At 47.9% G+C, this 14,981-nt stretch overlaps 2 protein-coding genes across 2 annotated transcripts; one reads left to right on the top strand and one right to left on the bottom strand.

Annotated features, from left to right (window-relative positions):
- Window positions 1–187: 187 nt before the first annotated feature.
- Window positions 188–4,155, top strand: GNPDA1 (glucosamine-6-phosphate deaminase 1). The gene is made up of 6 exons (XM_080397811.1): window positions 188–596; window positions 665–766; window positions 1,778–1,960; window positions 2,609–2,793; window positions 3,474–3,648; window positions 3,926–4,155. The coding sequence occupies exons 1-6, from the start codon at window positions 473–475 to the stop codon at window positions 4,021–4,023; spliced, it is 867 nt and encodes a 288-aa protein (XP_080253937.1). The 5' UTR covers window positions 188–472; the 3' UTR covers window positions 4,024–4,155.
- Window positions 4,156–4,295: 140 nt separating this feature from the next.
- Window positions 4,296–14,422, bottom strand: RNF14 (ring finger protein 14). Its single transcript, XM_080397810.1, has 9 exons — window positions 14,290–14,422; window positions 13,129–13,291; window positions 12,425–12,576; window positions 11,547–12,071; window positions 10,899–11,127; window positions 10,074–10,246; window positions 9,374–9,504; window positions 8,181–8,206; window positions 4,296–6,623 (listed from the first exon to the last, which is right to left on the bottom strand). The coding sequence occupies exons 2-9, from the start codon at window positions 13,280–13,282 to the stop codon at window positions 6,550–6,552; spliced, it is 1,464 nt and encodes a 487-aa protein (XP_080253936.1). The 5' UTR covers window positions 13,283–13,291; window positions 14,290–14,422; the 3' UTR covers window positions 4,296–6,549.
- Between the last annotated feature and the right edge of the window lie 559 nt (window positions 14,423–14,981).

Genomic DNA, 14,981 nt, shown 5'->3' with positions numbered 1-14,981 from the left:
ACAAGTTCTCCTGTAGTACCAGTGCAGCAAAGTTAGAGAGAAAGGTGGGGGGGAAGGCTTGAATACCCAAACTGTTATTAGTCTTCTGGAGCTAGCAGCCTGTGGAGGGGACAGCTCTTGAAGAGTTAACAGCTCCGGTCAGGCCTTTGCAGGGCGCGCAGTGACGCTGCGGGGGCACTCGCACCGGCGGGCTCCTGAGGCGAGCGCCCGGCCCGCTCCTCCCGCCCGCGGGCTCCTGGGGCGAGCGGCCGGGAGGGGCCGGGCCCGGCGCTCACCGCCCACCTCGGGGCGGGCGCGGAGGGCGGCCGCGGCCGTGCCCGCTGAGGAGACCGGCGGGCAACGGCAGCGCGAGCGCGCGGCAGCAGGCAGGTAGGTGCGTGGGTGGGTGCGCGGGTGAGCGGGGCGGCGGCGGTAAGATGGCCGCGCTCCTCAGCTCGGCTCCCGCCCTGCCCAGGCGACGCCCGGCCCCGCCATGAAGCTCGTCATTCTGGAGACGTACGAGCAGGCCAGCGAGTGGGCCGCCAAGTACATCCGCAACCGCATCGTCCAATTCGGGCCCGGCCCCGGGCGGTTCTTCACGCTGGGGCTGCCCACAGGTGGGTGCCGGGGCCGGGAGCGGGGCCGCGGGCCTCTCCCCGGGGCTGAGGTGGCACCTTCCCCGCAGGCGGCACGCCGCTGGGCTGCTACGGGAAGCTGGTGGAGTACTGCCGCAACGGGGACCTCTCCTTCAAGTACGTGAAAACCTTCAACATGGACGAGTACGTGGGTGAGTGCCCGCACGCAAGAAGCGTTTGGCTTTGGTTGGTCGTTCTGCGCGAGTGGCTGCTGTGCCCCCGCGCCGGCGCCGCGGCCGGTGGGGCGCATCCCGCCTGCAAAAGGGCAAGGTAGGAAGGGCTAAAATCTGTGTCAGCCAAGGGAGCGAACAGGGCCAGTTTGAAAGCATGCACAAGAAGTATTAAAGGGTGTCAGGGCTTGCCCGGTATTGCGCACAGCAGGCACTGCTGTATTTTTGCCTGAACTTAGGTATCGATCAGCTAAGGGCTCACCTTACTATTTCAAGCTGAGAGAGCATGCAGTATGAACCACCGCCTTTGCTCTGGGATTATAAAGGTCGCTTGAGCTTCAGATCTCTTACAAGGACTGATGTGTTACCTGTCCAAGTGCCCTTCTGTAACCGACGTGCGCTCCTGCTAAGATAGCAGAGGATTGTTTCATTTATGAAGCTGTGGTGAAATAGCCTTCTCAGAAGAAAGGGTACAGAGATCAGTGGCAAGCCTAAAGCTCCAAAGGTGAAAAACATACAAGCTAAATATTTGCTAATGCTGATTTTACTCTGGTCAAGAATTTTTTTCTGTGAACAATCCTTATCAAGCAACATTAGACAGTAGGCAGTCCAGCGTGGATTTATAGCGTGTAAGGTGGGGGGGAAATGCACAAAGTTATTTTCCAGGCTTCTGCACAGTTTTTTAATCATTCCTCCTAATATGAACTGGAAGGAAGGCTGGAAGGTTAGTATCAGATGAGGCACAGTGCGTGCCTGCTTTTCTGGAACATCTATTGCATGTTAAAATGAGCATGTCTTACAGGAGCTGTTGTGATTGATTGTAATTTTGCTATTTAGGGAAATAAAAACAACTCACGGAAGTTGAGGGAGTCACAAATGACAGACAGAGAAAGCCGTGCTCTATTACCAAAGCCACTGCAGGGGCATATAGGTGTTTGTTACAGGTGAGAACTCTTTCAGTTGGTCTTAGTCCTGTGCATGCTCTGTTACCAGGTCTCCCAAGGGATCATCCGGAAAGTTACCATTCCTTCATGTGGAATAACTTCTTTAAGCATATTGACATCTTGGCAGAAAACGTTCACATTTTGGATGGAAATGCACCTGATCTACAAGCAGAATGTGATGCGTTTGAGGATAAAATCAAAGCCGCTGGAGGAATTGAACTCTTTGTTGGAGGTGAAAACCCAAAGGACTAGCCGTTTCTGAACACCGGCAGGCAGCACTGCCTGTCTTCCACCAGCTATCTCACTTACTGTCAGGAGAGTTTATCTTCAGTGCAGTCCAGTGGATTTGCATTGAAAGCCACCCCATATTCTGTCACTCTGGGCGCTCATGGGTGCTGGCAACCTTGTCTTTCACTGTACCACTCCTCCAGTTTTAAGTATTTCAATCTAGTAAGTGAATTGTTCGGGAAACAATTAGTAGGAGAAACAAGCTGGGCTAGAATTGTACCAAATATAAATTGTATTACAATTGCCAGTGCAAAGAGGAAGCTGCTAGGAGTAGAGTCCTCTGAGCCAACACGAGCTTAATGCAAGCTTTTCCCATCAGCTTGCCTTAAGATTCTGCTGTCTACTTTGCTTTATTGTTCTCCCAGCACAGTTAGGGCAGAGTCTCTGTTGGCCTCAGAGGGGGCTTTTGCTGTCATTCCTACCAGAAGAAAATTTGAGCTTGAGCAGAAAAATTGCAAGTGTTTTCCTCCAATCTGTATCTGTTCCTGGAAGCACTGAATGCCCTTTATATCCTCCTGAATAGGAGTGCTGTTGGCTCTGCCTCCTACAATAACTGTTAGAGCCAGACTTTGTCAAACTGTCTCCGTCACAGGTATCGGCCCAGACGGTCACATTGCCTTCAACGAGCCTGGATCAAGCTTGGTATCCAGGACACGGGTGAAGACCTTGGCTATGGACACTATCTTGGCTAACGCCAGGTTCTTCGATGGTGACCTCTCCAAAGTCCCCACAATGGCTTTGACAGTCGGAGTAGGCACTGTCATGGATGCCAGAGAGGTTAGGAGAAAAGCAGTGACTTCATACAATAGCTCCTGAGCAGGGCTTCCTGGAGTGCCTAAGATTTTCCAGTCCTGGAGCAGCAAGGCACCCTGCTGGCACAGGCCAGCTTATGCTTTTCCTGCCACAGGTGGCTGAATTGAATTCCTGATCCTCCTGTTCTGTTGCATCCTGCAACACTGTGGAAAGGCTCTTGCTCTGTCTTCCATTTCCGCTCTGCTAACACTTACATTTGCATAACCCTGCAGTACAGCTGTTATCCACAGGGAGCTAGAAAGGTTTGGGAGGATGTCTTTGGTAAATAATTTCATCTGGGGAAATAACTGCAAGAATCACTGATTGACTTGACGTTACACCAGCAGATCATGAAAACTGTATGGGATAACTTTTAACTGAGACTATACCTTGATTTATACTTGTTAAGTCTCCGCATATAGGTGCCTAACAGGGGAGCTAAAAGGATGTGAAACGTTACGATGACCCATCAGGCTGTGATTTAATTTGACAAATAAAATACAGACAGAACTGTGATACAGTGAAGTGCCTCTGTGGAGGATGACAGAGATCTCCCCCTGTTAGGCACCAGGGCAGCCTGCTCTCGGTTCAGCAGGGTGTGGGTGTGCTCATTCTGAATGCATTTTCTGGACCCTAACTGCCATCCTCTGTGTCTCGGAGTCCAGGTGATGATTCTTATCACAGGAGCCCACAAAGCCTTTGCTTTGTACAAAGCTATTGAGGAAGGTGTCAACCACATGTGGACAGTATCTGCTTTCCAGAAGCACCCCAACACTGTGTTTGTGTGTGATGAGGATGCCACGCTGGAACTCAAAGTTAAGACAGTGAAATACTTTAAAGGTGAGCGTTTGACCAGGCCAAGCAGCTGTTAGTTTTGAAATGGCACAAGCCATGCTTTCCATTAGATCTTTGTTTGATCAGCTCCTAAAGGAGTATGTTCCTTAAATAATAACAGCTGAGGTGTACAGCAATAATAAAAGTACAAAGGTAAATGCTTAACTGTATGGGTATGGGTAAGGGACCAAGGGCTCTAGCAATGTCTAGTTTCATTAGCATCCAATGAATGAGAATTGTGCTTTATTATCTATTTAAGTCATCTTCTTACTTTGTACATCAGGTTTAATGCTGGTTCACAACAAGCTTGTGGAACCCTTATACAGCATGAAGGAGATGGAAGCAGAAAGGAGCCAGTCTAAGAAGCCATACAGCGATTAATCGGAGTAGTGCTGAACCAGCTTTTCTGTTGAAAACCAGCTGTGAGAAAAGGGAACTGCTGCAGAAACTTGTTCTTAAATCAGCAAAATGATTGTGTCCTTGCTTCTGTCCATTAAAAAGACAGATGCCAAACACCTGCCTTAATTACCCAAATAAGGATGGGCTCCAGCACACTTGCGTTCCACTAACTTACTCTCTGAAGGTAAAGTTAATGGAGGATGAGTTCTTTAATCTGTGAATGGACTGAAGGCCACAAAACACAAATATGAAGATACAGGGAAGTACAATGTTGCAGAAACCAAACGGGTATCGCTTTGGGATGCATTCCTTGCTGTTAGGACAGGTACCTTTTGTATCATTCCCCCTCACAAAAATCTCTTGCATTACAGTCATTTAAAATGTGAACTGAGCTTGCGCAGCTTTAGTGTGACCATTTAACAGCAGTGTGCTTCACAGCTGTGAGGAGGTCATCAAGGAGATGAAGCCAGGCTGCCCTGGGCAGTGCATGGGGGAAGATGAGAAGAGGCAACGGGGCTTGAGTTGAGACAAGATGCTTAGACTGGATGTAAGGAAAAAAAACTCCCCAGAGGGACAGTCAAGCAGTGGGGCAGGCTGCCCAGAGAGGCTGTGCAGTCCGTCCTTAAGAGTTTTTCAAGACCTGACTGGATAAAGCCCTGTCTGAACCCTGCTTTGAGCTCTACCGTCTCAGCAAGAGAGAGGCTATAGGCAGCATTCACCAGTGCTGTAATGATAATGCATTTTATGTATCGGTATGCTTTTGTTTCTTGTCACACAAGAAGCCTTACATGTTCAGTTTTGGGGTATAATTTTCTATGCCCTGGTGCTTTATGAAGTACACTACAGGAGGGTAGATTTGTTTAGATTAAACCTAAGTGATTTCTCCCTGTGCTGCTCAGTACTGTCTTAATTTGTGTCAGTGCAGAGCCTGAAGCGGTTCTCTCTCCCCTCGACATCCCCCCCCTTCCCTGCCCAGTGCTTTATATTGCTACAAGTACATGCCATATAACCCTCAAAAAACCACCCTGTTCCCCCTGGCTTCAGCCTGTGTTTAATTACAAAGGCCCATACAGGTGGACAACAGCCTGTATTGGCAAAAACCCACCAGTTCTGAAACTCGATTCCCGAGTTTCCTATCAAATGCAGTCACATGAGGAGCAAGACAAACAAGGCAGCATTTATTTATGCAGAAATTTTGTAAGCTGTCGATCTGTAATGTAACTTTCTACGCTAAATGTCTTCTTTTTTTTTTTTTTTTTTTTTAATGGTTACATTGACTGGACCGTTTGTGGCTGAACAGGAAGGACTTGGAATACCATCTTTGAACAGACCACCACAACCTTCAGAGCATGAGAAAGACCTCGTAGCTTGCACAAGGTTTCTCTGTTGCCTAGAAGCAAAGCTATATTGAAAGCAGTTTGGTAGACATGGCTGCTGCTGCTCCCTGCTTCGAGAGCTGCCTGCTTTGTCCAGTCTGCTGGCAGGTTTCCACCAAACACCTGTTATGGTTCTGTCCTGCCAGCAGCAGCCATTTCATGTAAAAAAGTGGGGATCCCTGATGGAGAAAGGAGGGGGTGACAGCTCTCTACCTAGTACCACAGTGTCTGCAAATAATCTGATGCTGCTGGTGCATGCACAGAAACGGAGAAAGTGAGGTCTGCAAGAGGGGGAAAACCCCCAAACCCTGAAGAAACTGCAGTACGTTACGAGTTGCCCACCATGCTGTCTGCCTGTAAAGACAGGTTCTGGTTTTAGCTGTCCTACCTTTGCGACACCAGCTGATTGTCCCCTCTTCAGAGGGTCTATCCCCTTCTGCCTCACTGCAGAATGTGGGAGCTCCAGCCCAGGGGTCCCCAAGTGCCCAGAGTTCACAGACACAGTGGTGACTACATCACTGTTCCTTCTCTCTCCAAACTTCTTGAAAAGCAGAGGTAGTTCACTGCAACATCTTCAAATACTTCACTGTAGCACTTACGCTCTGGCAGGCATCCCCAGCCACAGCTTTTCATCCCAGTGTACCCCCTGGCATCCGGGACCTGACCAGCCTCCTCTGTAGGGTTAAGAGATCCATCCTCCACCCAGGCAGGACAACGGGGTTTAAGCACACACCCCGTGTCACAGACATTGCCCATCTGCCCACAAAAGCAGTTCAGCAGGAAGAAGCTCCTCCTGAAAGCAGGCAGCTTTTGGATTCAGCCTGTAGAGTTAAAATTGTGGCCAGAGTGGAAATGACTGGGGATCGCAGCTCAGAGCTGGCTACATCCAGTGCAGTGACCGCAGAGCAACGTCAACGATGGCACCACGTAGGAGTTAGGGGCTCGTACCTCCGAAAGGAAATGAGGGCTCATGGGTCAGAGGGCACTCTGCATACATAAATGTCCAAACATTTATCAGTTGAACACGTCCTCTGCCAGCTTCACTTGAGAGCTTTGTGCAAGCCAGGTCTGGTCGACATCATTCTATGGATGATCACGTGCACGAGGGCCTTGGCCCTGTAGCAGATGTGGGCTAGAAGCGATCATCACCCAGACGCAAAGTAGAGCTGTCCCACACACAACCTGTGCTGCCATATACATGCCAGACTGAAGACAAAACGGGGAGACAACTATGTTTACTGTCTTAAAGTGAATTTAGTGCATGTGAAAGGTGCAGGAAATACAATTCAAACCATACACAATGTAAACTTTCCCTACATGCTGTCCTATAGCCTAAACCGAGACAAAGAGATCCACTCTTTATCATCTCATCATTTTAATCACTGCCAATTCTAATAGCACAGACTTTAATCCTCTGTGAAGGGAACTAAATCAGCACTCATTTTGGCCAGATTATCCGAGCATAAATTTATTTACTATCGGTCAAAACTGAGTGAGAGGTGTTTACCTTGAGTTTCTGAAGAGTATTTCAGCTCCTGAGCTATCCATCCGGACCCTGCTATTTGTTCTGAACACAGCACATGCAGTTTTCATTTCAAAACAAATATTTAGACCATTCTGCAAGTGGAAAAACTTCTAAAAAATTAGTGGCTCCCTCCAGTAATTACTTTCACAATCACAAAACTACTTACTGAGATTTTAGGGTAAACAACTTGGGTTTTGAAATAATTTGAAGGGCAAAAACAGTGGAAAGAAGGCATCAAGTCCAGAAGCAAAACTATCAACTAATCAAATTCCTCATATGAAGGGGTTAGTAAAAAATAAATTACTTCACCATCTGAGAAGACAAGGTAATTTTCAGTATCTTGAGGAATTCAAGTTAATATCAACTATGTATCGTATCCATAAAAATGTGTTTCAATATGTGACACACTTTTCACCCTCTCACTGGCCACATACTCAGTTCATCGCCTTAGCACTCATCACTGTCAAAATAAGGAGAGGCAACGCGAGTGAACAGAACAGCAATGCTGAGATGAGTCAGACTGATCTGAATTTGTGGAAATGGTTGTCATCCATTTTCTGCCAAAGCATTTAGTAATGCAAAGGCCCAGGCACTAGAGCCGGTAAGAAGGGGGTTAGGGATAATCAACTTTAGCATCATTAGGAAGTATCAGTGACAGAGCTGCTTTTCAGAGAAATGGGTCAGGAAATGCTATAGAAGCAACAAGTTCAGCTGCTAAATACGGAAGAAATTTTCTGTATTGAATCAGAAAACTTTCCCTGTCCAAGCAGCATCAGTTCCAGAAAGAGCACTACAGCCATAATAAAAGTGCCCGAAAACTCACAATGGATATGAGCCAAGATCCTAAAAAGGTCAGCCTCCCTAAAGGGAACTGCCAAATACTTCTATGATTTGGGGGTTCAGTTTTTTTGCTTGCTTTTGAAAAAGGGGCACCTCTTAGTAAGTATTTTCATAGTAATTTTCCAACTTCTGACTGGTTGTATTTGTCTTTAACAATCAATATGATTATTGGGGCCTTCCACGGTGTCCCTGACCACAGGATGGGTAAAATGGTCTCCTTTGGTTTTGGCAACAGCCTCTGAAATGTGACTATCCTGCAGTGCAAGGTAGTTATTCTTCTATCATGTAATGGAAGTGAAAAGCAAACAAATGACACAAAAATGGAAAGCATCTGTCTCTGGTTTGTTCTGCTGTTGTTGCTAGAAAAAGCTACTGGTCTTCAACTTCCCAGAACTCACCATCAATATGCATGGCTTGAAACAATCTGAAAGAAAGCAAATAATTTACATCAGGATGTTAAAAAAGTAAAATATGTTAAAAAAACCCACAATCTAAACGTGACAAAAAATACAAAAGCAGAAAGTTTCACTATTCTTTTCCAGTATCATAAACGCCTCATGCTGCGGTCCTCAAAGTTGATTAAAATAAGCCACTCTGCACTTCTACAGCACATTACACCAGAAGGTTTTGCAGTACCTCACAAACATGTCGTCTCAAGAAATCCCTGAAAATTATTACTAATCAAAAAATGCATGAGAAGACACCTAGCCCACTAGTTCCTAGTTGGTCTTTAGGCAGCAATATTCCAGCAGGCCAAGCCTGCCTGCTCCCAACAGCTTACGATCTAACCTGACAACACAGAGCTGGGCAAACAGCTGTAACGTATAAATAGTGGGGCGAACAAAAGGCAAGAAAATATTTCAATAGGCAGAGATTAAGGTAAATGGACAGAAAAAAGAACACCAGAACAAAACCAGAAAGGAAAATGGGGTAGGAAGTGAAAAAAATCCTGTTGGGAGAAGAAATGGTGAAAAAGAAGGGCCAAGAGAGAAAAGTAATGCCTGTCAGGCACATCTGTTACAGCAGAACACAGTGGAGGACTGAGTGAACTACTGGTATTTTGACTTCTGTATCCAGGCACTGCATATCACCGCAGTGGGCACAGGACCCAACGGAATACACACAAACGCAGAGGCTGCCACTACGACTCCTCTCTGACCCGCCTGCCCTTTCGTTCGTGCTGACAGTAGCGGCATCCTTTGTCTCTGGATACAGCCCTAATAGAGATGACATAAGGCAAGTTTGCAGCTTTCTAGAAGCAGCTCTTACCCAAAACCTTGTGCTGCCCCTGAGCATCTCCAAGGAAACTTCACTACAGGCTGTCTCCTAGTCAGAGGCAGCAAATAAAGTATTAGGAACAGGCCCAGAAGACTTCTCTAGAATTTATAAACCAAAAGTTCTTAAAAAGCAAAACCATACCCCGAATCACTCCTGTTTTTTTATTGTTAGTGTTGAGTCCTTGTCAGTGTAAATATTTGAAAGAAGAAACCATGTAACTACAGATTTCAAGGTAAGAATAATCTGGGAGAGACTATAAGAAAAAGGAGAAAAATAAGTGGCACAGCACTAGAAGGGACACGTCAATACGTACCTGTTAAAGCATGGGGAAGATGGATCGTTGAAGTGCCTGTATGGGTTCACCCTTGACAGAGAACCCATACAAAGCCAGCAGAAATACTGCATGCAGCCAGTGCACGTCATTTTGTTACAGCCATCTAGTTTCTGAGGGGAAGAAAACAAGAAACAGCAGTAACAAAATCAGTCAGGCCTGCCTCTATGTGGTAACAGTCCTCAAAACCACATCAGCTAATGAATACATTTTATACCAACTCTGTCGTAACACTGGTATCTTCTCACCCTTCAAAAGAACTAGGGGCTAGAATCAGAGAATTGTAAATTGGCTATAACACTAGTAATACTGGAAATTAATATTTTTCTGAAGCTAGTTTTATCTCCTGGCCGTAGCCTGAAACAGCAGTAGCCTGAAACACAGGGAAAACAAAAGGGATTCATATGGATCCATAGTCAACCTGGATCTTTTTAGTACTGAGTCTGAACAGTACCAGTTGCTGTATTTACTCAAGTCCCTGAGCTCCAGAAACATCACCTTTTCTACAGAACACAGACAGAAATGGAAAGTTCTCATACTGTTTCCTAGAAATTTACCTACCCAGGTGAACTTGGAGGCTACAAACAAATCTCTGTTTCAGCCTAAATAAGATCTGACTCGATTTATGTTAGTAACCCTCAACAGTAACTATGATCCTTCAGCCTTTCCCTTCCATGCTTACCTCTATAGGAGTCCCACAGCAAGGGCAAGACTTGGAGTTCTTTTCTAGCCATTCCTTACTCTCCATCTCCTCAAGGGCTTTCTGAATCACCCGTTTGCCATAGCGTTGTTCCAAAAATCTTTTACTTGCCTCATCTGCTTCTAGATACTCATTTCGCAATTCCATTAATTTCTCTGGAAATAAAATAAAACAAAACAGCTTTTGTAATATATTATATAAAGATGTCCAGCTAATAACAGCATGAAGTATTCTCGAAGGAAACTAACATCACTAATTAAAAAGCAAGTGCAACATTAGAATACATAAGAAAAAGATGAGACTATTAAAACCCCGCTACCCCAAAATTCAACTGTTTTACGCCATTTCATTATAATAAGAGACAAGTCAATGGAATTAGAACAAGTCTACAATGTAAAATAAATGGAAGAATGGAAATATTTTTTCTGAACATACATTTAATGAAACTTTGTCACTGGATTTTGAGGTTAAACAGGCAGAGTAGCATCCACCTAATTCCAGCATCAACTCTGACAACAGAAAGTAGTGGATTCATAGGAAAGCGTAAAAAAGGGCACATATAAAATTATTCTTCCCCTGCTATGGCCCCTCAGCATTTGGCCATCAGCAGTTTAGGGACCTCCTGAGCTGTGGCGTGTCAAAGGAACAATTTTTAATTGTCAGCAACAGACCTACTCCAAATGAATCTGCCTGATATTTTAGAAAGCTCACACAGTGATGAGTTTCCTTGCTTCATTTCTGACTTCCAGTCTTTTTCACATGAGACTTAACTGCTTCTCCATCCACTTCTGAAATACGATGACTCACCTGCGGTGACTTTACACGGAGAGACCCCATGGTAAGTCATCCTGCAGAGGGTACAAAAAGCATAGTTGCAACAGGAACACATGCCCATGGTGCAGCCCGGTTCCTGCATGACCGGTGTCTGGCAGCCGGGGCGGGGGCAGTACACTACATCCGCCATCAGGTCCAGGCTGGACTGCAGAAGCAGGCGGTCATAGCGCGCAAACAGCTGCTCTCCAACCAGCTCTTTCACCTAAACAAAGATCAAAGACAGATTGTGTGCATCTGAAATTCTGAGCTGGCAAGCTTCAGCAAAAACCAGCAAGTCAATGAAAAAGTACCTACAGCTGGTATGAATCCACTTTATAGTCTCCCGTGGGTCATGAAAATACTCCTATAAATGCTATTTTAATAACAATTAATCAAACGAAAAGCATGCAGTGTTGAATGCAATGGGACACTAATTCAGACCTCTGACCAATGCCAGTACTAATAAAGCAGGCAAAAGTGATCCGGTTTTAAGTCCGATGCCTCTGTGTGGCTCAGAGCATGAAAAAAATTTCCCTGGGGATATTCATTCACAACGCTCACCATGAAAAGCCACACTTTGTCTTCTGTAATTATTGGCAAGTTAGCAGAATGCCACCAGCCCTGCTTGCACACTTCTATTACCTGGCCAGGAGTAGCAACAGAAGAACACTTCGGTTCCGGGCAGTTGAGGCAGCGGACCTGACCATCCCTGATCTGTATTTCAAAGTAGTCCTTCAGGCAGGCTTTGCAGTACACGTGGCTGCACTCGATGAAGTACATACACTCACTACCCAGCTTCTCACAGAAGCAGATATTGCACAAGTACATCTTACTGTTAAAGCACTTCCTCCTCTGAGCCTGATCAAAGTCCAAGATTTCCCTAATCAGACTCGACAATGATTCCACATCCTGTACAGCTCTTGCATCAATGACTTCTTCTTTGGCTGCGGCACAGCCTGCTGCACCACCACTATCCTCGCTGTCAAGAGGGACCAAAGGTGTCCTGCTCTGCCCACTCCCTGGACAGCACAGTTTTAGCTCGTATGGGGAGGAAATATTCAGGTAATTCAGTGTTTCTTCCTTCAGAAACTGCATCCAGGCAAATAAGACCACACAGCCTCGGTTCTCTTCCCATACGTTGTCCAAGTGTTTGCAAAGAGCACTGAGCTAGGGAAGAAAAAAACATTCCAGATTTCAGTAAGTTCTGACAACTTGTTACCATCTTCCTCTCCTCCCACAGCCAGCCTTGGTGCACACTTAAGATTTCAGATACTGGAGGGTTTAATATATACAGAGAATACACATAAAATAATGCTCACAGATGCAAACTGTCATTCCTCAGAATGGTGACCAAACACAAACGAGTAGGAAAGAAAAGAAGAGCCAACTAAAAGAGTAATTGTAAATGTGTCTTAATTTTCCTTTCATCTACTATATTAACATCCCCCAGAGCACTGTTAATTATGAACTTGCTCATGAACACAAAAGCTCTGTTAAAATGTTAAAACCATTGTGCAAACCTGGGCCTGGGAGAGCCATTTCCCACTGAGGGTGAACGCCGGCGGGGAGGTTGACGGGTAGTCTGGTGGGAGCTCAAAATTCAGCACGAGGGGAGGCAGAAAGCAAACGGTGTACTCAAACCCACCGCTCTGCAGGTTCTCCGGGGAACTGTCTGAATCAGAGACAATTGAGACAGCTTGAGAAATAAAAGAAAGGAAAAACTAAGGAACTGCACCTGTTTATGACAGCACCCAATATATGTCTTTTCATTTGATAGATTTCTGGGTTTAAAATTATTTATCCAACTGTAAATAACAAAAACTTCTCAGTGCAGTAAAATATCATGGGTTTGCATCTATACGATTAAAACAGCAAACCCTAGGACTGTGAAATACAAGATCCTGCGCAAACCGAGAACCTGGAAAGACTTATCCTCAAGGGGGAAAAAAAAAACAACACCAAAACTTAATTATTCCAAAGGCATACTATTACTCATTTCTTAATTTTAAAGCTCAATAAAGAGATTATATATATGATGAAACCACCAGCTCAGGTATAAACGCCAGGAACAGCACAAGCACAGCACAGGGTCGGTCCTGGTGCTCTCCATGGGTGCTCCTACACATTGCCACCGCAGCGACCACCGCAGCGACCACCATGCAAGTACCAGACAATCGGCTCGGCACAACCTGACGCTGGGGTGACACAGAACATCGCAACTCACCGCTCACGAATACTTTGAAGTTTTGGGGTAACTCCAGACAAATTCTTGTTTCTCCTCCTTGGGCGGACTCGGCTCTCTTGAACTCATCTTCGTCATATATGCTAGCCAAAGCCAGCAGCTCGTCCTCCTGAGCTTCTTTGTCTTCTGAAGACATTTAAATTTCCTGTGGAGTTAACATCACTCTACAACATCAACCAAGTTAACACATCCTATTCAAATTATTAATTTTGGTAGCTATTTTATACTACTATAAGATTTAGAAACCAAAGTAAGTGATATAAAACAAGGTAAAATATAACACAGCTTTTTTTACAGGTTCAAAAATATCGATAGCTTGATAAAATAAAAAAAAGCACCTTAAGAGAACATTGGAAAGTCAAAAAGCAGACCGTAAATAAGTGTTGATGGCCAAGGACAGCTGCAAGGCCGGGCGGGGGGGGGGAGACGGTGAAATACACCAACGGCAAAAGCGGCGGGGCACAATCCGTGAGCGTGTGAAAGGGACAACGGACCCGAAGGCAAGCACCGGGACCGGGGCCGCGGCCCAGCGCCCTGCACCAGGCGCGGCAACAGCCCCGTGCGCGCAGCGCCGCTGGCGGCGGCCGGGGCCTCCCGCGCAGGCACCGGGCGGGCGTGGGACCGGGACCGCGGGCCGCAGCTGCCGGCCGGGCCAGGCTGGGCTCCCTCCCTTCCCGGGGGTCCCGGGGCCTCTTGCCCTTACCGGGGGGGGGGGTCCCGGGGCCCGCCCGCGCTGGCCGGGAGGGGGCTGGCGGCGCTGCCCAGGCTTCGCGGCCCCCGCACTCCGTCCCGCTGCGCCCGGCGCCGTGCGACCCCTCCCGGCGCTGTCGCTGTCGTTGCGCGGGCCCGGGCCCGCCCGGTAACTCACAGCACCGATACAATCGTTGGTATTTTCCAGCTCCCCGGCGCAGGCTGCGATGGCCGCGGCCCCCGGGCCTGGCAGCCCGGCAGGGCCCCCCCGCTCCCCGCCGGGGGGCAGCAGCCCCAGCACCGCGCGGCGCAGGAACGAAAGAAGAAACAGAAACAAACCGGAAAGAATCTCCAAGCCCGCCCCCACCCCGCCGGGGGCAGCGCGGCCGCCCGGGGCTCTCGGCCCGCCGAGGCGGAGAGGCCAGGCCCGGCCCGGCCCGGCCCGGCGCTCACCTCGGCCGCAGGCAGCCGCCAGCGGGCCCGGGGACTGCGAGGCGGCAGCTCGGCCCGGCCCCGGCCGGCGCCGCGGCTGGGGCGGCGCAGGGAGGGGGCGGGGGAAGGGCCGTGGGCCCGCCCGGCTCCGCAGCGCCCCCGGCGGCTGGGAGGGGCGGCGGCGCCGGGCGCGGAGCTCCGGGGTCCAGGGCTGCCGCTGGCACCGAGCCCCCCGCAGTAGCGGCGGCGGCCACCCGACGGCATCCAGCGCCTTTATTCCTTGCAACTGCTGAACGCGCGGCTCAGCGCTGGGCGGTAACACGCCGATCAACGTTTGCAAGTTCAGTGACAGTCAGCACTAGAAGCAAATCATTGTATAAAGCTCATAGGAGGAAAAAAACACACCACACCCCACAAAACCCTAACGTGTCATATGTTTTCCCAGGGGAAAACAAAACGCGCCCCAGCATTCCCAAGGAGGGCCTGATGGAAGCAAGCACATCCCCTCACAAAACGTTAGAAACAAGTCAGAACCGACCAGACCAGCGGTGTAGGCAGCTGACATACAGGTGGTCCCTCCTGTATCAAGCTGCTAATTTAGACGAGCAAGCAGGGTCTAATGAGCTGGGCAGGAGCACATCCCTGCCTCAGCACAGTGGATGCCAGGCAGCTGGTGCCCTTGGGTGCCCCGGGGGCAGCCAGGGATATATAAC

This window comes from Falco punctatus (assembly GCF_963210335.1).
Source record: "Falco punctatus genome assembly, chromosome: 8".
NCBI classification, from domain to species: domain Eukaryota; kingdom Metazoa; phylum Chordata; class Aves; order Falconiformes; family Falconidae; genus Falco; species Falco punctatus.
Note: the sequence above shows the minus strand (reverse complement) of the source record. Positions and strands in the feature narration are given on the sequence as shown.